Raw genomic sequence first — 21,413 nt, 5'->3', positions numbered from 1 at the left:
TGCAGTGAACGACGACATGGTAATACAATGAACATCTGTGCCTGGATACTACGATGATCAGACTGCCAATTATTCCCATTACATAGCAGTTACTTCTTTCTCACCCAATCTCCTTCATAGAACAGATTTCTTTTAAAGAAATGGAAAAATGGATGCTCAGAAACATGGTGTTTTAAATCTGTTATAGCCCTGTGGCTTACTCTAGAGATGTGTATTTTTGTGTGTGTAAAAATCACATTATATACAATACAATTTTTACAGAAAGCCTGGCAGCTACAAATAAGAGGTAGAACTACTCAAAACTATGTTTCCTGCTGCAGGAAAAAATTCGTTGTTTTTTGTGTTTTTTTTTTTTTTTTTTTACAGTAATTAAAAAAAAGTTTAAAAAATTGACAAAAAAGTAAGTTGCAGGTTAGGCCCCATAATTTAAACAACAAAATCTAGGAAGAAAAATATTCCTCAATATACTCAACAAATAAGTTCATTACAGGGTTAAAAAAAAGTTGCATAGGAAAAGGGACATTCCAGCATTTGCTACAATGATGGCAATAGTTTCTCTACAGGGAGTAAAGTACCTTTAGTGTTTCTTCTTTTGATAATAACTCTAAGATTAGGGCTTACAAGCAAGAGCAAGTTGGAATAGCAGCACTTCTTTTTTGTGTTTGTTTTTGTTTTTGTTTTTCCCAGTCCTGGAGAGCTCTAGAAGCAAGAAGGGAATCGGCCTGCAGGTCAAGGATTGTTTCATCAAACAGAAAGGCAAGTCAGTAAGCACAGCTCCAAAACTAAAGTTGGAAGTTCCTTCAATCTTTTAATAAAAGGTGTCATAGAATCCTTAATACTTTTGCCCTCTGCTTCAGAAAGGAACGGGACAGGGTCTGTGCATGTCTTGAGTGACAGAGAAATTTGGTTGTCAGAAGACACTCTGAAAGCTTAAGAAACAAAGGCGGATTCTTCAAATGCTGTTTAAGGAACGGTGGACTATTGTCTTGATTTTACCCATGCAAAAGAAAAGCAAAGATAGCACTATATTTATATGGCCGATGACTGAAGAACAAAACAAAACAAAAATTTAAAAGCTAAACAAATAACCAAATAAAGATAAACAAAAACATAATGAAGAAAAATTGTCAGTTATAAGAAAGACAAACAGGTTCCAATGAAGTTTCTGTTCCCTTGTTTCTCCAGAAATAATCATTGTCTTCAGGCTCAATTTCTATTCTAATTTGAGGCACAACTTTTACTGGAGTTCTAGGAGGACTGGAGAAACAGAAAAAGAAAAAGAAAAAAAAAGTAAGCAAATTAGATTTCTTGTATCATCTATTAATTGTCTATGCAATGTACAAGGAGGCAGTGTGTCTTTTCATGTTCTCTTTTAAATACTTACCCTGTCTTATTTTATTAAAAAGAACAAACAAAATGATCCTTTAAATGGGATAAAGTACGAGTAGAGTTAAGCATTAGTCCTGGTGTGGCGCTGTGGGTTAATGCGCTGGACTGCAATGTCAGTTTGAACTGCAAGGTCAGTAGTTCAAGCTCACCAGCTGCTTCTTGGAAACCCTATACAGGGTCACTATGTATGGGTTGAAACTGACTCAATGGCAAATAACAACAAAAACAGAATCAACAAATCAAGTAAAAAATTCATAAACACCCACATCCAGATTAAAAATAAATAAAGAAAAAAAGTAAAAAGGAATCATTAGAGGTGAATTACATACGGGGTAAGTAAAAATGTATTGCTACTTAGCTGGGTTCTTAAAAGTTCATGAGTGACTCAGCTGTAACAATTGGTCTCTCCATTTGTGGAAGAAAGAAGAATGATTAAAAGTGAAGCTGCTTGGAATCAGCTACTCCAATGGACCAATGGAGCATGTGAACATCTGTCACCATGACTCAGACTAGAAGAACTAGATGATGCCAGGCTACCACTACCACCTGTTCTAAAAGGGATCACATTCAAAGCTCCTGGCTCAAGTAGGAAAATGTGTGGAACAAAATTCAAATTATAACAACAAAACTGGGCTCACTAGTCAGAAAGATACTGGAGGAACCCAAAACTATGTCCCTCAGCCTCCCTTCAGGTATGGAATGGAACTCACACTGGTAGTCCAATTTTCAACTTAGCAATAGATAGATATATGTCGTTGTTGTTGTTATGTGCCGTGGAGTCGGTTCCGACTCATAGCGACCCAGCATAGGGTTTCTGAGGCTGTAAATCTTTACGGGAGCAGAAAGTCTCATCTTTCTCCTGTGGAACAGCTGGTAGTTTTGAACTGTTGACCTTGGGGTTAGCAGCCCGATTCGTAACCACTATGCTCACCATGGAATGGTCAATCATTCAAAACCAAAAGGGCAACATTTATCTAAGGACAAAGTTGAGAAGGGATGGGAAGGAGGGTGGAATAGAAATAAGAGCCACAGGGAGGAAGTGGAATGACTGTTGTTACGCTAGGGAAATGCAATCATTGAAATGAAACTAAGTGTATAATTTGTTGAATGCAAAGCTGATGATCTTCTCTGTAAACATTTCATTAATCTATAATAAAAATTTTCAAAAAAAATATATTGCTACTAGGTTTCAAGGTTATACATTTGTTGTTGTTAAGTGCCATCAAGTCTGTTTTGATTCATAGCAACCCTGCATAGGGTTTCCTAGGAACAGCTGGTAGGTTTGAACTGCCTACCTTGTGGCTCACAGTCTAGTGCTGAACCTACAGCGCCCCACCAAGATCCAGACATGCTTAGGTTTATTCTGAGAAAAACATGTTTAAAATATATCTCTGCAATCAGTGGATGGTTGCAGACAAGTTCTCACATTAATAGACTTGTCTTAATATTGTTAGAGTGCCTTCAAAATACATATCCAATCCAAACAGTAAGTCTAAGGGGATCTGCTGGGCCAGTTCATTTTAAGGCAGAGAGATCAGCTCACAAAGTTATGACAACTGTTTTTGAGATTCCTAAGGGGCAATCATGATAGATTTTAATGAAGTACACAGGATGATCACAGGATTAAAAAAAAGTTTTAAAAAATGACAAAAAAGTAAGTTGCAGGTTATTGTTGTTAAGTGCCATAGAGTCGGTTCTGACCCATAGCGACCCTGAACAGGGTTTCCGAGGCTATACATCTTTACGGGAGCAGAAAGCCTCATCTTTCCCCCTTGGAGCAGCTGGCAGTTTCGAACTGCTGACCTTGTGGTTCGAAGACCGCTTTGTAACCACTACACTACCAGAGTAGGTTGTTGTTGTTGTTAAGTGCCGTCGAGTCGGTTCTGACCTATAGCGACCCTGAACAAGGTTTCCGAGGTTGTAAATCTTTATGGGAGTACAAAGCCTCATCTTTCTCCTGCAGAGCGCCTGGTAGTTTCGAACTGCTGATCTTAAGGTTCGCAGCCCTTACGCTACCAGAGCTCCTTCTTCACCAGAGCAGGTTAGGCCCCATAATTTAAACAACAAAATTTAGGAAGAAAAAATTCCTCAGTGTAGTCACCGGACTTCTTAAGAAGCAGTTTCAAGATAGTTGAAAATTGAGTTGGTGAGAGAAAGGCCAGAAAAATGTCAAAGGATTTTTCAACAATGTACCTACTCATTCTTTGAAGGTAGCCAAGGCTGTACTATGTGAGTTTCAATGGGAAACCTTACCCTATCCATCCTATATCCCTGATCTTGACTCCTCAGATATCTTTTTATTTCTAAAACTCAAAGAACATTGAAAAGGAACACAATATTAGTCCCTTTGTTGTTGTTGTTGTTAAGTGCCTTTGAGTCGGTTCCGACCCATAGCGACCCTGTACAGGGTTTCCGAGGGTGTAAATCCTTACGGGAGTAGAAAGCCTCATCTTTCTCCCGCGGAGCGACTGGTAATTTCGAACCGCTGGCCTTAAGGTTCGCAGCCCGATTCGTAACCACTACGCTACCAGAGCTCCTTTAAGGATGCCAAAATTGCTGTTTTGGTGTGGTCTAAATCAAAGAATTCTTTGAGAATGGTTAGAGTGATGGAAACACTACCTTCAGAAGTGTATAGACAAACATGGAAGCTATGTTGAGAGACAATACCTTTGCATTTTGATATATTTTTTTATAAAGAGTTCTATGATTTTGTAGCAATACTTTTTGACTTACCTTATATTGTCAGAGGTTAAGAAGTTACATTAAAACTAAATTCAGGTGTTTCATTCTTTTAAAAAGTAAATAAACCAAAACACCAGGCCCACTGCCATTGAGTTGATTCTGACTTACAGTGGTCCTGCGTAGGGTTTCTGCTGCTGTAAGTTTATATGGAAGCAAAACTTCCTTCCACAGAAAGATTGGTGGATTTGAACTGCTGACCTTGTGGTTAGCAGTCAGCAATAGGACCTGAAATCTCGAGTGTTTTAAGAGGGAAAGAAACTACTGCTAGACAGCTGCCAAGAAATGACAGTTAGCTCTTAAGTCAGTCAGAGATAATACTGAAATTCTAAAAGCTCATGTTGATCCTGAGCTTTAACTTAATGATTCTTAAAGATTCCATTATTTCTAAGCATAAGTAGGTCTCTTAGAATGCTTTCTACCAGTAAAAGCTGGGAGGAGGTTTGGGGATTGGGTAATTTATTTAAGATAAATCATAGAGCAGAAGAACACGGTGTTCTGCCAACAACCCGCCATAGACTACATTTCTGTGGGGCAATCATCCCACAGAAAAACAACAAAAAAACACTGGGCTCTCCTTTACCTTGGCATACCAAGTGAATGAAGGAAAGGAATTTTATCAGCATGATGTGTGGCGTTCAAGGAATGTTGATGATCTTTCTCCTAGGGAGAAAAATGTTTGAAAAATTATATACAGTAGATTTTTGGTAAAGTATAAAATTAGAGTGAAGATAAAAATGTTTACAAACATCAGTTTGTCCTCTCATTTATCATAGTTCAAAAGAGAAAGACAGTTTTAGACAATTTAAATAACTATTATACCAAACTAAGTATCTGTAAGTAGCATAATGAAGCCAAGACCAGTTAAGTTTCCTCTACTCTACATTTTTTGGGATGGACCATTATTATTATTATTTTTTTAGTGAAAGGGGAAATAAAGAGGAATCATTTTTAAAAGTCATAGCACTGACTTTAATGTCCAAAGCTTTAGTCAATAGCTTTTCTTTTGTCTTCAGCATTCACAATTTTATTCTGCTGTTATTCCCATGAGAAGACAAAACAGACAATTTTGCGAGAATTCCTACTTCTACCATATTTTGTTCTTTATAAATGATGAATATCACATTAGAATTTTTTTTAGTAAAAATAATATGCTTATTTTTCTTAAATAGAGTCCTGGTGTGGCCCTGCTGGTTAATGTGCTGGACTGCAAGGTCGTCGGTTCAAACTCAACAACCACTACAAATAAACCCTATACAGGGTCACTATGAGTTGGAACCGACTCTGTGGCACTTAGCAACAACAGTAACAACATTTTGCTTAAGTAAATTGCTAATATATCAATTTCTCTGTAACCTTTTAGTATCTTTTTTTTTTTGAGAGAGAGAGAGAGAATTAAGAGAAATTACCACTATATCTTCAAGTTGCCATAAATTTTTTTCTAGAAGCCTCAAACTCTGGCTAAAGATGGCTTTTTCTAAGCTGTCTTTAAATTCCTGTTAGAAAGACTATACCAGACCATAACAGAAGACATATATGTAGAGGTTATATGGTTCTGTAATAGCCTCCTTTTGCCTTTAATACTATAAAAAGATAATAAAACCCAGATCATGACTTAAGGGAGCTTGAATTCAAATAGGAAATATTCTTAACCAGATCCCATTGATAACAGTGAGCAGAAATTAGTCCTTAAACTGGACACCAAAAATTGTTTTAATAGTTCTTTAAACCCAGCCTCCAAGATAGGTGTCAATGACATCCACTTCCTAGTGTTTGTGTCCTTGTGAAATTCCATCCCACATTACACCAGGGTTGGTAAATGCTACCAACATGATATGGTTGAAATTGTGGCACATGACTTCAGAAATCTGGTTATTTAAAAAAATAAAATGCAGCTTCGGTCTTGATTTTTCTCTTTCTACTTTACCGTCTCTGAGAAAACGTCTATCAGGTGATACCCTATGCTGCTGCTGTATACTAAGTGCCATCAAGTTGGTTCCAATTCATCTTGACCCTATATAGGGTTTTAGAGGAGCAGCTAGTCGGTTTGAACTCTGACCTTGTGGTTCGCAGGCCAGTGCTGATCCTACAGTGTCACACCAGGAGTCCAAGAGAAACCCTATGAAGACACTCTTGTGTCAGGGAACTTAATTTCCTGGCAACGGCTTTATGAGTGATCTTAGAATTGGATTCCCCAACTCCAATCCAGCGTTCAGAGACTGTGGTGGTGGTGGTGTTAGTGGTTGTGTGACGTCGAATGGTTCCAACTCATAGTGACCCTGTATAGGGTTTCTGAGGCTTTAAATCTTTACAGGAGCAGAAAGCCTCATTTCTCCCTTGGAGATGCTGGTAGATTCAAACTGCTGGCCTTGAAGTTAGCAGCCCAGTTCATCACTCCTTGCACTACCAGTGCAGTCTCAGTAAATAGCTTGTCTGCATCTTCATGAACCACCAGAACTAGAACCACGAAGCGCAGCTATTCCTAAACATTTGAGCTTCAAAAACTGTGTAAGAAAATACCTGTTTGTTGTTTTAAACTGCTAAATGATGGGTTAATTTATTATGCAGCAACAGATAACCAAGGTGTCCATTTTCTCTGCAAATAGTCTTTAATTTCAAACTTTTTTTTTTTTAACCTTTTATTAAAGTTGAAGTGGCATGGTCAAATAGAATTTTTAAAAATGAGCCTCACCAGTCATTTCTTTTTTCTATTTTTCCTATAAGAGAACAATATACTTTGAAGTACACCTGGATCAGAGAACTCAAAGTTTGTAGACAACAGCTACTTAGTTTTGGAAAAGCTTAAGATTACTCATTAATGTTACAAAAGAAGTATTCCCTCTTTAAAAGTGACCTGGCAACTCAGTTGCAACAGAAAAGATGGCATCACAAACCATTACAGTTACAAAAAGCATTTTCAAGTAGAAGAGAAATTAATTAGGAAGAAAATGCATATATCTAATAAACTATATACCTAAAAAGTGATGCTAATAGCTCATGATTGCCAATTTGATTGAAAATAACAATTATTTTGAATTCTCAATATTAGCAACTGATTCATTGATCATTGAGAGACTCATGATGCAAATTTTCTTTTGAGCTGATTTGGTCATTGGTTGAAACCTAAGGAAGACAAACAGTAACAGACAGCGATGTAGTACTATAAGCTGGAATTCTAAATATCAGCCATAGAAAGAAAAAAAATGAATTAAAAACATGGTTACAAGTTTAGCAATCACAAGAAACATGTGATGACGTGGGTCACAGAGAAGACTACCAAACATAAACTTAAAATTTATGGTTGAAAGGAAGACGTTAGGAATGAAACTCTAAGAATGTAAAAATGTTTTATGTTAAAATGTATATTTTCACATAGGAAAAAGAAAGAAAACAGAGGGAAAATTAATATAGACGACAGTTCTAAAGATGTTTTTCTCTGTAAGTGCAAATCATATTCAAGCAGACATGCAAGAGGTTAGTTGAACTCACTGTCAGAAGGCTTGCTATCACTTAGGAAAGGTCGCTGTTCCATGATGTCCATTGGAATTTTAATACTTGGAACTTTTTCTGAGTATGGGCAGTCAGACTGTGAAAGAAATGTACACAAGTTTTTTAGAATGTTTTGCTAATACAGCCTTCCCTACCTCTGCAGTCTAGATCAAATTGATCCTGTTATTTACATGGTTGTTGCTGTTATTAAATGCTGTCGAGTCGATTCCAACCCATAACGACCCTGTATAGGGTTTCCAAGGAGAAGCTTGTGAGCTTGAACCACCAACCTTGCAGTTCAAATGACTTTGCAGTCTGACACATTAGCCCACAGCACCACACCACGTACTAAGTAGAAAAGTCCTAGATATAAATTAGAGGCACTGAAAACTAGTTAACACTTTGCTAACGTTTCAAATTCTACACCATAATTTTCATCTATTCTGTTATGAGATTGAATCAATGAAAATTAGAGCTTGAGTCAATGAAAATTAGAGCTACACCAAGTCAAGATCACTACAATTTAAAAGAACTATAAAGCTTCCTATAAACGGGACTTCCGATCAACAAACATCTATGGGTTTGTTGTATGTGTAAAGAAAATAATTTTAATGTAAAAACAGATTAAATCTTCTGTTTTAGAATGCTTCTAAGAAATTTCCTAAACTACAACGTGGTGTTGAAATTCTTGTTTTGTTTATGTTCTTTGACTGTCTCTGGGAAACCCATGACCCCAACTTTTTTCTCAATACAGGTTGGAGATTCTTCTAACACCTACTATCAAATGGCCTCCACATCATGTGAAAATAAACCTCCCTTACTTACTCTAATACCTATCAAATACTGTATTATAATTGAAGGTTCATTTTAATTTGGTTGCATATACTGCAGATATTTGAAATCTTAAGCATGAGAAGATAAAAAAGAATGCTGTCTATGACAGGGAAACATACACTGAATGATAATCAGAATAAAATGATATAAAGCAAGGTAGCTTATAATGGGGCTATTTTAAATAAACAGGTCACCTCGTCAAAACTAGTAAATGTTAAATTTCCACAGGATTATCACTTTACTTTTGTTTTTCTTTGTTTTATACAATTCATGACACAGAATCACATCTATTTGATTGAACAGATTCAATCAATTTCTTAGTGAAAATATCCAAGAGACTATTTATTTGAAAGAAAACAGAGTTCAAAGAAAATAAAGGAAAAATAAATCTTAACATCAAGCTAACTACCCACATAGAAAATTCCTTTGCAAGTGAATCTAAAGAAGTAATGAGACACACTTTCTTTTAGAGGATTAAGGTATTATATGTATAATGACAAAAAAAAAATAAGTAAATAAAGATGTCATATGTACCTACTTTTATGAGAATGCTAAGAGGGCTATGTCTCATTACAATATTTCAAACATTTCCCAAAATAGTATCATTTCCTGATGAATAGGTTGGCACTCAACCCTCAGTCACAGTCGACCAGACAGATTCAAAAGTGATTGTGAATTGTTTGTAATATTGGAAAATCTCAACTTTCAATGCTGTTCCACATATTAAAGGTCCATGATCCCAGGTGGCTCCCTGGGCCCAGAGAGCTCACACCATGAGACTGTAAGGTGAACATCAGAAATAATGAGATCAACAATAGAACTTGCTATCTAGATGTCCTTGATTCATTAAGAAATGTGCAAACTCGTTTGGTTTCAGGGTTTGGGGGAGAAGATAAAGAGTAAAAAACAAGTAAACAACATTATCTTCAAGAAATCTGGAACTGGATATAAGGGGCTGCGTTTGCTAAGTATTATTAATAAAAGGACAGCACTGTTTAAATCAAATATGATTTTTGTTTGAACTCAAATCTAAAAAAACCAAGAGAAAACTTCTCAGGTGTTCCTTTGATCCAATTATGGTTGCTGTTGTTTATTGTTAAGTGCCGTTAGTTGGTTTTCACCCATAGTGACCCTGTTTAAGGTATCCAAGGAGCAGCTGGTGGGTTGGTACTGCCAATCTTGCAGCTAGCATTCAGTGCTTATCCTATAGCACCACATCAGGACTGTTATTATAGAAGCATGAAATTTAAAGCATTCCCCAAAATTGATTTTTTTCTTAAAAACAATTAAAGAAGGGAATTCCAGAATATTACTTCATACATTCAAACTATGCCATGAATTTTAAGTTGAGTGTCCATGTACATTAGCGGAAGCACCTGCTTTGAAAATTCAAAATGAAACACTGCCTTAATTATTTTTGTATTTCAGGTAATTTTATTTTTTTAATCTTAAATGGTCTAGAAATTTATTTCAAATTTAGATTTCTACCTGAAAGTGTAAGCATGCCATTTTTATTAATATTGCATCTTGATCTCAGCAATGGAAACACATTTTCTTTTTCTGTCATTATTGGAAGCAGAAAATCTATATACTTATTCTCATGACAGTCACAGAAGCTTCCAGAGACTCTTTTTCTCTTTAGCTAAATGTCCTTTATATATTTGTTATTGTTGTTGGTGTTGTTAAGTGCCATGGAGTCGATTCCAACCCATAGTGACCCTGTATAGGATTTCCGAGGAGCAGCTGGTGAGCTTGAACCACTGACTTTGCAGTCTGACGCATTAGCCCACAGTGCCACACCAGGACTCCATTGACTTCACTTAATTGGATCAATTCATCTGAAATCTCATTCTGCCTGCTGTCTTCCTTCATTGTACTATTTCCAAGTTTTCCCAAAAGAATACAATTAGACAGCCTGATCACTTGGAAATAATAAGACAGGCGTAGATTATAATTTTGGCTTTGCCACCTCTAGCTATGTACACTTGGAAAATGACCTGACTTGTCTCAGTCTAAATTTTTCACCTGAAAAACAGAAACAAAAGTATATATTTTAAGGAGCTGCCACAATAAAGGATAGTCAATATGTACTCCTAGTATGGTGCTGTAGGATAAGCACTGAACTACTAAATGCAAGTCGGTGGTTCAAACTCACCAGCTACTCCTATGAAACCCTATACATGATTGCTATGAGTTGGAACTGACTCCATGGCACTTAACAATGACAACAACAACAACACAGTAGATACTCCTTTAAAAACAACCATGTACCCAACATTAGAGTAGGTGATGTTATTATTATTATTATTGCTTAAAGTCCAAATTAAATCTTCACTTATAGAAAATGTCATTTTGGCAGTTCTTTCAAAGTCTGCAACATAAGCTGTGGTGTGTGTGTGTGTGTGAGAGAGAGAGAGAGAGAGAGTGTACATGTGAGAGCTAAGGAAAACAAATACCAGTTTTTCCTCTAGCACTGATTATAGACTCTATTGAAGCATCTGTGTTTCTGTGAAATAGTCTCTTGAAGAAAATAAATGGGCAATAATTTTATTTCTTCACTTAACCACCCAATTGCAGCAGGACCATCTGGACAATGACAGTGAACACTACAATTATGCAAAAAGATCCCAAGCTCTAAATCCTTTTCCTTTTTATTGAAAGGTTATACAGGAATAACCCTAAATCATGTTGTCTAAATACAATAATATAGGATATTGTTTGTAGGCCTACTCAAGTAGATAAATAGGTCATGTGGGTGAGATTACCAATATCTGTCCATATTATACTTAAAATTATGTAAAATTGACAGCTATTCTTTTCCATTTAAACCCTGGATTATCAATAGCAAACAGGATACTTTATGTCATTAGTACACTGATTTGCTTTATAAGATTACAGTTCTTTGAAGAGAATGGGCTTTGTTTAGTTAGTTTAAAAGACTGTCACTATGAGTGTCTTCATGGCTGCAGAAAGATTTGAGAAAATATGAAACATCAAAGAGAGAAAACCAAAGTCAACAAAGTTGAAATGTGTAACAAGTGGCATGAATTCAGTTCTTGAATTCAATTCTTCATCTCAGACGTCGCTCATTAGGGATTTCAATATAGATATCACATTGGCTACTTTAACTAACTTTACTTTGGAATTGTGAAAAGTTCCTTACATCATCATTGTCACTATCCAGACTTCCTTTTTTCTTTTTCTTTTTCTTCTCATCCTCCTTCTTTTTCTTGTCCTTTTCTGGAATGACATCATCAAGGAAGCTGAGGTCATGCTGGGAGAAGAGGTAGTCCATGCCTTTTCTGACAGCTACAAGTGCCAAGATCTGGAAGGATAAATGTAAACAGTATGAAAGAATGCCAGGTAAGATGAAGTCACTGTGAGTAGTGACACAGCCACATCAAAGTTAGCAGAAATATACCTAATACAAGGCTAGTCCCTGTGTGGCGCTCTGGGGTAATGCACTGCACTGCAAAGTTAGTTTGAACCGCAAGGAGAGTGGTTCAAGTTTACCATCCGCTGCTTGGAAATCCAATACAGGGTCGCTATGGTTCAGAACTGACTCAATGGCACTTAACAACAACTGAATGAATATGGCAGGAATCACATGGCTTATATACACTAAGTGTACCATAAACATTCTCTTCGTGGGGAAAGTTGGTTCTTTGAAATCTTAGTCATAACTCATGTTTGAATCACATTCAATTAAAATTTTAATGGGAAATGGTTACTTTTGAAACTGCTTCTGTCCATGTTAAATTTTTAATGTAATATCTAAAATTTTAAAGGGCAAAGTAGCCTGTATAGAATTTCTATTACTCAAAATTAATGTACTTACTGCACAGATTTTTGAAAATCAAGAAAATCTGAACCACAAACTATGCAATAAAACACCTTGAAAATATTATCAATAAGGTATTCCTTGAGTGTCTGCATTGTCATTGTTGTTAAGTGCTATCGAGTCAGTTTCCAAGGAGCAGATTGTGAATTTGAACTTCTGACCGTGTAGTTCAAACCAACCTTGTGGATCCAGTGTATGATCCTGCAGTGCCATATGAGGTATCTCTGGGTAGCGCAAATTGTTAAGCATTAGACTAGTAATACATTGGCAGCTCACACCTGTCCAGAGCATCTTGGGAAAAAGTCTTGGCAATCTGCTTTAGAAAGATCACAGGCGTTCAAACTCTATGGAGTTCAGCTTCACTCTGAACACATGGGAACACATGGGTCACCATGACTCAAAACTGACTCAAGGGCAACTGGTGTGGCTGCTTGCTTTTTCACCATAATCACTACCGTTAACTGCTAAACACTTAGGTAATATTATCTCATTTACTCCCCATTCCAACCATGAGAATTCAATACTATCATTTCCATTTTACAACTGAAGAAACTGAATCTTAGAAATCTAAGTGTTTTACCCAAGATCATAAAAATCAAATAATAAAAGATACATTCCCACCGGTATGCCATCATATTTAGTTATCTTAACCTCTGTATCTTTGAGTCTATGAATTGCTCTTAAAGAATAATCACTAGATGGCATTTCTTAAGTCACAGAATCTCTTTAAAATTTGGACTGAAATTAGGTGTACTGTGTTATCAAGTGTTAGGTATATTGTGTCTGTTATGTATACTGATTCTATTTGTTGTTGTTGTGAAGTGCTGTCAAATCTGTTCCAACCCATAGAGACCCTGTATAGGGTTTTCGAGGAGCAGCTGGTGAGCTTGAACTACCGACCTTGCAGTTCAAACGGCTTTGAGGTCTGGCTCATTAACCCACAGCGTCACACCAGGACTCCATACTGATTCTTTAGTACAATAATATTTTTTAACAATAACTAAAATCTGTGTCTATGATGTGTAAAAGGCATTGTGCTATTTCTTTTTTTTTTGTCATCAAGTCTATTTCAATTCATAGCAACCCTATAGAAAAGAGTAGAACTGCTCCCATAGGATTTTCTATCCTATGATCTTCATCACAGCAGATTGTCACATCTTTCTCCCAATGACCAGCTAGCAGGTGTGAACTATAGACCTTTCAATTAACAGGTGAGCAATTAACCACTTTATCATCAGGGCTCCTTGGCATTGTGCTAAGTGTTAGAAGATGAAAGGTCTAACTTGATATTCATGATCAAAACGTCTCAGAACAACAATCCCAATGCCTTCCCATTAACTGATATGGAAAAGAAAGCTCAGAGAGACTCACTGATTGGCATGAACCACGGTCAGAATTTGAATCTGACTCAAAGGTACTGTCAAGACTACCACAGACAAAGGAAAGTTATAATGATAATTAAAAAAAAAAATCATTGTGGGTCAGGACAGAATGGAAAAATTGGAACTACAATTAAAGACATATGGGTTTTCAATATCACAATAACCTTACGCCATCTGTTTGACTTCATATGTAGGAGGTAGCTTCAGTTAAAGGAATTCCTACCATGACTGGAAAAATGATAGCAGCCACGGTTGACTTCAGGATCCAGAGCAGTGCCAGACACAACACCTGAAGGAAGGTGAACAGGTGGACTCTTCGCAGAGGAACATGACGCAGGTAGATAAAGTCAGGCTGATGCTTCAGGGGCATCAGAAGCAGCTTCAGACGATCCATGAACTGAGGAGGGAAGGGAGACAGAGTATAACTGCATTATTTCAGGAGCTGGTACACAAAATCATTTTCACTAGCCCCTACTAACCATTAATGATTTATACTCTATAATTTAGGCCAGCATTCTTCTTTTCAGGGCGCAAAGAGTGCAAATATTTAGTCTACCATACTCAATGCAAAATACAGGACAAGTCGTCTGGTTTCCATTGTTTCTTCACAATAATGCTATATAGACATAGGAGGTACAGTATTATGTAATCAATGAATAAAGTAAAACAAATAGAAATTGCAGATGCTCATCTGTTATTTTCTATTTTTATTATCTGAGACTCAGGAGATGGCAGTGTTAGTAAGGGCACACTGAATGAAGACATCCAGATCATGTACTTTACTCTGCCTCAGTTGTCTTATCTGGAACAGGTGATGATATTACACATCACACACATTTCAGCGATGTTTCAAGGATCTAAAAGAAACAGCACACTTGATAATGGGAATGAATTGATATTTTCATGCATTTCAGGTTATTTATCTGTGCTGTTGTTTTTAAGTGCCTTTGACTTGGTTCCAACTCATAGAGACCTTGTATAGGGTTTTTGAGCAGCAGTTGGAGGATTTAAAATGCCAACTTTGTGGTTAGCAGTCCAGTGCTTATCCTATAGCACCACATCAGGTCATTTTACCTGTGATATAACTAGTAAATTCACCAATGTACTACCATTTCTTTTCAGTAAAAATATATGTGAATGTTACAGTGTGTTGTGGAGTGTAAACAACTAGATATTTAAATCTAGGAGGTACTATCACACTGTCTTGTCAGTTGTTACTAAGTGCTGTTGAGTCCATTCTAATAGTGGCCCTAGATAGGGTTTCTGAAAAGGAGCTGGTGGGTTTGAACCACCAACCTTGCAGCTAGCGGTCCAGTGCTTGTAGTACAGCACCATACCTGGACTCACACTGTCATGTACAGACAAGTGTTAAAATGAGTGTTGGGTCCTTATGTGCCAACCATTGTGATTCAAAGAAAAACTACTGATGTTGGTAAAGGTGATAATTAAGAACCTAGCAAGACAGAGGTTCAGTAAACAGCTGTTGAATTGAATAATTATGTTACAAGACAGGAATCTATTAGGAATTTTGAGATAACATCTCTTATGGGGAGGAGGGAAGAAGTATAAAAGTATAAAAGATTCTATTAGATTGTCCTTTCTAAAGTGTTCTAGTTCTTCTTCTAGCACTATTTCTCACTATTGAGGGTCTTCTCATTCAGAAATATTCAGTTACAAATTACCTTGCTAAATCAAATCTTGTCAAAAATATCTACAAGTGGGAGAAGAAAGGGAAAGACAGGGGAAAAGGAAGTGATAGGGGCAACAGCAATGCAGAATTGAAGAAATCCACTGTTTCATCAGGAATGGTTTATAAAATAAATGGTTGATTTTTTCCCCTTCTATTTAATGTAATAAACATGACTGAGTACCAACCGTAGATAAGACACATTGAACTACGATTTTGAATCAGTTCATTCTGGTTGATGCCCTGCTACAAATTTGTACTTTCACCCCCAATACAGGCAGTCTTGGAGTAACTGAGCTCTATGGAAAATTCCTACTTGTTCTTTAATGCAGGACTTCCAACTAGTTCTGTCATGGCAGACAAAAAAAAACAAGAACAGAATGGAATTTCTATAACTTTTAGCACTTGGGTGATTCCTTACAGTACCCAAAAAAGGGGAAAAAAAATCAGTTGAAGCCCTGGAATGAGAGCTTTGGAAGAGGCATACTGAGTCCTTTCAGGAGACTAGTGCATGAGATTGGCTTATTGGCAGGGTTGTTCACAGCCACGTAATTCAAAGCAGCATGGTGGGCTGCCATCTTTCCTTGAAGTGCCATCATGGTTTAACAGCAATCATCTTCTTTCAGGTCCTGTTTAATGTTACGTCAATTTGCCCTTACTTTGAGACAATTGAAGCAACCCATATTCTTTTCACCACAATCATCTTCATTCACTTCACAAGTAGTTTTAAATCACTGAAAAGGCTTCCAGCCTTTTCTTGCACTAAAATATCTAAGAACTGTATATACCTACTCTGATTGACCGAAGAATTCTAAAAGACACAGGAATGTATCTTGTTGGTAGCCCGGAGACTGCCTGTATACTGAATCAGAATCTAAGTGTTAAAGAGATCCTGAGAGCCCAATAAGAATAATCTGGGGATAATTTTAAAATGTAAATTTTGATCTAGCCATATCTGGAGTGGAAATGCAAATTTTCAGCAGGGGACTAAAAGGAATGAATCCATTCGAAGCTGTGCCTTGAACACATACGACCAAATTTCTGATATAGGCTGGCTTATCAAATGACAAAACTATTAGTTTGGGTGTCATTTTTGTTCCGTATTTTACCATTCATGGAATATTTTTTTTCATTTATAGAAAAATAACAAATATTTACAAAACCAGGTAAAAATTATATCAGTTTTACTGATTTATACTTCCCAACAGTTTTGCAGGCACAAATGAATCCACATTTACATATTCACATTCATTTAGTTCAAGATATGAAGAATCAGCTTGTATTTTGTAATTGATACCCAAATAGTGAAGAACTATAGTAAATGGACCTAAACAGAGAAAAATAAAATAGTCTTTTGTTTTAGGGGGATTTTGCCATTTGTCCAACTCTATCTGACTCTAAAACCAAATCAGTCTAAATTCAGTACATGAAAGCAAAGGTTTTTTTTGAACGGGTTCAAAAAAGCCTTACGATGTTCACAGAACATACAGTTTTTTCCCATTAAAACATTACTAAGTGCTAAATAAGGCTACAATTAACAAGGTGCCAGAAAACAGCAGAAGTACTTTCAATTTCCTGGTGCCAATTAAATTAAAACTCAGTTGAAAAAAAAATCCCTGACAAAGTTTTTCCTAATGATTTTTTAAAAGAGGGAGTCAGTTTTAACCAAGTAATGAATAGCTGGAAGTTTTGACAAAAACAACATATAAAACACATTGACTTTATTCCTATATTGGTGTAAAATCATTGATAAACGCTTTGATCATTGATCAAAGCCACATGAAAAGCAGAACAAATGAGAATAGCCTGTCCTCAGAATAGGGTTAAGGGGAATGGATAAATAAAATCTTGATGAGAACAATTAAAGGGTTAGAGTTCTTTGTTGAGATAAGAAAAAAAGAAAATCCTATATTTCTCACTTTGCTGGTCAAACTGGATATGTACAATAGATAACAGGCTAATTGTTGATTACATGAAAAATGAAAACTAAGAAAGTGGCAGAGAATGTAGGAAACAAATATATTTCTAAAAATTATTAGTTAATTATTAGCATTTTTCCTCAAAGATCAATTATTGGACTGTTTTTACTACTCTACATAGCTCAATACTACTAAGAGTCCTATGAAATACTTACCTGCACACCATTAAGGGATGCAACCCCCATATATAGGAACACACCATATAGTACAGGCATGGGAATAAACTAGGGAGGAAAACAATTGGGAAAAAGGTTAAAAAACAAAACAACCAACAATAATAGCAGTAATGATGAATAGTTTCAATAAAGGCTTGATCTGAAACCAAAAGAGAGCATGTAATGAGTAATGCACTTTACTCCTCAATTGATAAACTTCTAAAAACCATTTGTACTAGAAAGAAGGGAAGAAAGGTAAAAGGGAATTGTCATTTGATACTATACATTCTCCTTGCATTCTTTTTACATAAACACACACACACACACACACACATACACACACACACACATATATATATATATTACATGCTTATTGTAAAAAAATGCAAACAGAATGTATAGTAAGTATATACATATATTGTTGTTAAGTGTTGTGAGGTCACTTCCAACCCATAGCGATCATGTATAGGGTTTCCAAGGAGCGACTGCTGAACTTGAACTGCCAGCAATTTAACCCACAGCATCACACCAAGACTCTGTATATATACATATATATGTTGTTGTTGTTGTCAGGTGCTATTGAGTTGGAACCGACTCATAGTGAACCCCATGCACAGCAGAACAAAACAATGTCCGATCCTGGGCCAACTTCACTACCGCCGCCACACTTGATGTAATCAATGATGCTACTTGGCCGATCCATCTCGTTAGGGGTCTTCCTCTTTTTCTCTGACCCTCCATCTTACCCAGCATGACATCTGTCTCCAGCGACTGTTCCCTCCTGACAATATGTCCAAAGTATGAGAGACGAAGCTTAGCCATCCTGGCCTCCAAGGAGCACTCTGGCTGCACTTCTTCCAAAACAGATCTATTGGTTCTTTTGGCAGTCCATGGCACTTTTAGTATTCTCCTCCAACACCAAAACTCAAAGGCATGACTTCTTCTGTGATCTTCCTTATTCACTGTCCAGCTTTCGCATCCATATGAGGTTGTTGAAAATACCATGGCTTGGGTCAGGTGTACCTTAGTCCTCAAGCTGACATCTCTGCTCTTCAACACTTTAAAAAGTTCCTGTGCAGCAGATTTGCCTAATGCAATACACTGTCTGATCTCTTGACTACTGCTTCCATGAGTGTTGATAGTTGATCCAAGAAGAATGAAGTCCTTGACAACTTCAATCTTTTCTCTGTTGATAAGAATGTTGTTTATTGGTCCAGTGGTGAGGATTTGTGTTTTCCTGACATTGAGATGCAATCCATACCGAAGGCTGTGCTCTTTGATCTTCATAAGTAAATGTTTCAAGTCCTCTTCACTTTCAGCAAGCAAGGTTGTATCATCTGCATCTCGCAGGTTGTTAATGGGTCTTCCTCCAATCCTGACACCACGTTCTTCTTCATAGAACCCAGCTTCTTGTATTATTTGCTCAGCATACAGGTTGAATAACTATGGTGAAAGAACACAACCTTGTCGCACACCTTTCCCAATTTTAAAACATTCAGTGTTCCCATGCTCTGTTCGAACAACTGCTTCTTGGTCCAGGTTACAGATTCCTCAGAAGTACAATTAAGTGTTCTGGAATGCTCATACTTTTCAATGTTGTCCATAGCTTGTCATGATCCACACAATTAAAAGCCTCCGTGTAGTCAATAAAGCATAGGTAAACATCTTTCTGATATTCTCTGCTTTCAGCCAAGATCCACCGGACATCAGCAATGATATCTCTCGTTCCACGGCTTCTTTTGAATCCAGCTTGAACCTCTGGAAGGTCTCTGTCAATGTATGATTGTAGCAGTTTCTGTATTACCTTTAGCAAAACTTTACTCGCTTGAGATATCAAAGAGATTGTCTGATGATTTTATATATATATATATTTTAATTAGGGCGTACTGGTGAAGTACTGTAGGATAATGCACACTGGATTGCAAGGTCAGTTCAAACCACAAGTTTGGCAGTTTAAATTCACTAGCCAAGATGGCAGATCGGGTAGATGTGCAGTGAGGAGCTCTGTCAATAACAACACGGAATACTGGGCCAAGCGGGCTCAGAGGTTGGTGCTGGAATTCTGAAACACTTATAAAGGAATATTTGGAGGATTGGAGCGCTTACAGCTAGGGGAATTTGTAGGAGAATCAAGAAATTCATTGTTTTCTAATTCAAGACGCTCAGCTATTCTCGGAGCCAACATCTTGGGAGAGAACATCTTGATTGTATCAGGATTGATATCAAAATTTAAAGTGACAGTTTTGACATAAAACCAAATGGCCATCACTCAACTGTCTGTCATGATGTGGTGGCTTAAATTGCTGTGATTCTGTGATTCTGAGGGCTATGCCACTGGCATTTTAAATAACCAGCAGGGGCACCCATGGTGGACAGTTTCAGATGAGCTTCCAGACAAAGACATACTAGGAAGAGTGATGAACTACTTCCGAATATTTATTCACTGAAAACCTTATGAATAGCAGAGAAACACTGTCAGATACAGTGCCAGAAAAGGAGCCTCTCTGGTTGGAAGGCACTCAAAATGCGAATGGGGAAGAGATGCCTCCTCAAAGTAGAGTTGAATATAACGACATGAATGGAGTAAAGCCTGTGGGAGAAAAGACCATAGAACCTTCATTTGCTGATGGGCCACAACTCAAAATGAAGAGAAACAGCTGTAAACATCCATTGAATATGGGAACATGGAATGTACGAAGTTTGAATCTGGGAAAATTGTAACTTGTCAAAAATGAAATGGAATGCATAAACATCGATATCTTAGGCATTAGTGAGCTGAAATGGACTGGTATTGGCCATTTTGAATCTGACAACCACGTGATTTACTATGCAGGGAATGACAAATTGAAAAGGAATGGTGTTGCATTCATCGTTAAAAAGAACATATCCAGATCAGCCATGATGTACAATGCTGTAAGTGATGGATTAGTATAGATCTTTTAAAATTGAATTAATAAATATTAATGTATCAATTAAGGAGCCCTGGTGATGTAGTGGGTTACATATGCATTGGTCTGCTAACCACAAGGTCAGCAGCTTGAGCCCAACAGCCTCTCCGCAGGAGAAAGATGAGGATTTCAGCTCCCATAAAGATTTATAGCTTTGGAAATCCTACACAGGGTCCCTATGAATTAGAACAGACTAGATGGCACAATGCCACTACCATCACCAATGCATTAATTCAGGAGCCCCGGTGGAACAGTGGGTTAAGCATTCTCTAAGTGAAAGGTTGGTGACTTTCACCCATCAGCTGCTCTATGAAGCTGTCTGCTTTCACCTGGGCTTATATCCTTGGGAACTGTTTGGAGCAGTTCTACTCAGTGCTGTGGGGTCAGTCTGATGTCAGTGACTTTGGGTTTGAATTGAAATGCACTAATTAACAAAAAAATTTCACAATGCTTTAATAATAAATAATTCCAATAAGATGTCTGAAAATACTCCCAGATTTTTCTAATGTCTCTAGTTGGAGAAGTTAAGCAAATCAACAAGGTTTATGTTTCGGGGAGCTCTTCTGTCTAGACAACAAAAGGTTCTCCACCTAAGGTACTGAAGCAATTTCAGTAATTCTCAAAGCTAAAATCTTAGCAAATTCACCTAAAGGGAGTTATTGTAGCCAGAAATTATAGCATGGCTTTGGAGTAAATTTTAAAGTGGTACCACTTAAATTAACTGAAGTACAATTCCTTTCAGTGCCTCTTTGTGACTACCTAAAACAGTTCTGTATCTAAGACATTGTGGACACTACTGGAGAGCAGGGCATTCCAAAATGTGCCACCATAGATTTCACTCGTCATTGGTTAAGTATTTTTTTTTTGTTGTTGTTAAATGCCATTGTGTTGCTCCGACATACAGTGAGCCTGTATAAGGTTTCCAAACAGCAGCTGGTGAGCTTGAACTGCCGACCCTGCAGTTCAAATG

The 21,413-nt window shown here is 37.0% G+C and overlaps 1 protein-coding gene across 2 annotated transcripts in view; it reads right to left on the bottom strand.

The window, feature by feature from the left end:
• Window positions 1-1,020: 1,020 nt before the first annotated feature.
• The window catches only part of LOC102828499 (electrogenic sodium bicarbonate cotransporter 1-like), a 522,188-nt gene continuing 501,795 nt past the window's right edge, over window positions 1,021-21,413 (bottom strand). The window contains exons 20-24 of one of the 2 annotated variants that reach the window (XM_006873779.1): window positions 17,496-17,564; window positions 13,898-14,071; window positions 11,615-11,776; window positions 4,712-4,791; window positions 1,021-1,257 (exon numbers count right to left, since the gene is read on the bottom strand). In XM_006873779.1, coding sequence (XP_006873841.1) covers window positions 1,128-1,257; window positions 4,712-4,791; window positions 11,615-11,776; window positions 13,898-14,071; window positions 17,496-17,564 — 615 coding nt within the window. In that variant the 3' untranslated portion in view covers window positions 1,021-1,127. Of the gene's footprint in view, window positions 1,258-4,711; window positions 4,792-7,617; window positions 7,715-11,614; window positions 11,777-13,897; window positions 14,072-17,495; window positions 17,565-21,413 lie in introns of those variants that run through there. The other variant, XM_006873780.1, reaches the window with a different exon arrangement.

The sequence above is a fragment of the Chrysochloris asiatica genome, unplaced genomic scaffold, assembly GCF_000296735.1.
Source record: "Chrysochloris asiatica unplaced genomic scaffold, ChrAsi1.0 scaffold00254, whole genome shotgun sequence".
In the NCBI taxonomy this organism is placed as follows: Eukaryota; Metazoa; Chordata; class Mammalia; order Afrosoricida; family Chrysochloridae; genus Chrysochloris; species Chrysochloris asiatica.
This window is presented reverse-complemented; position numbering and strand designations above follow the sequence as displayed.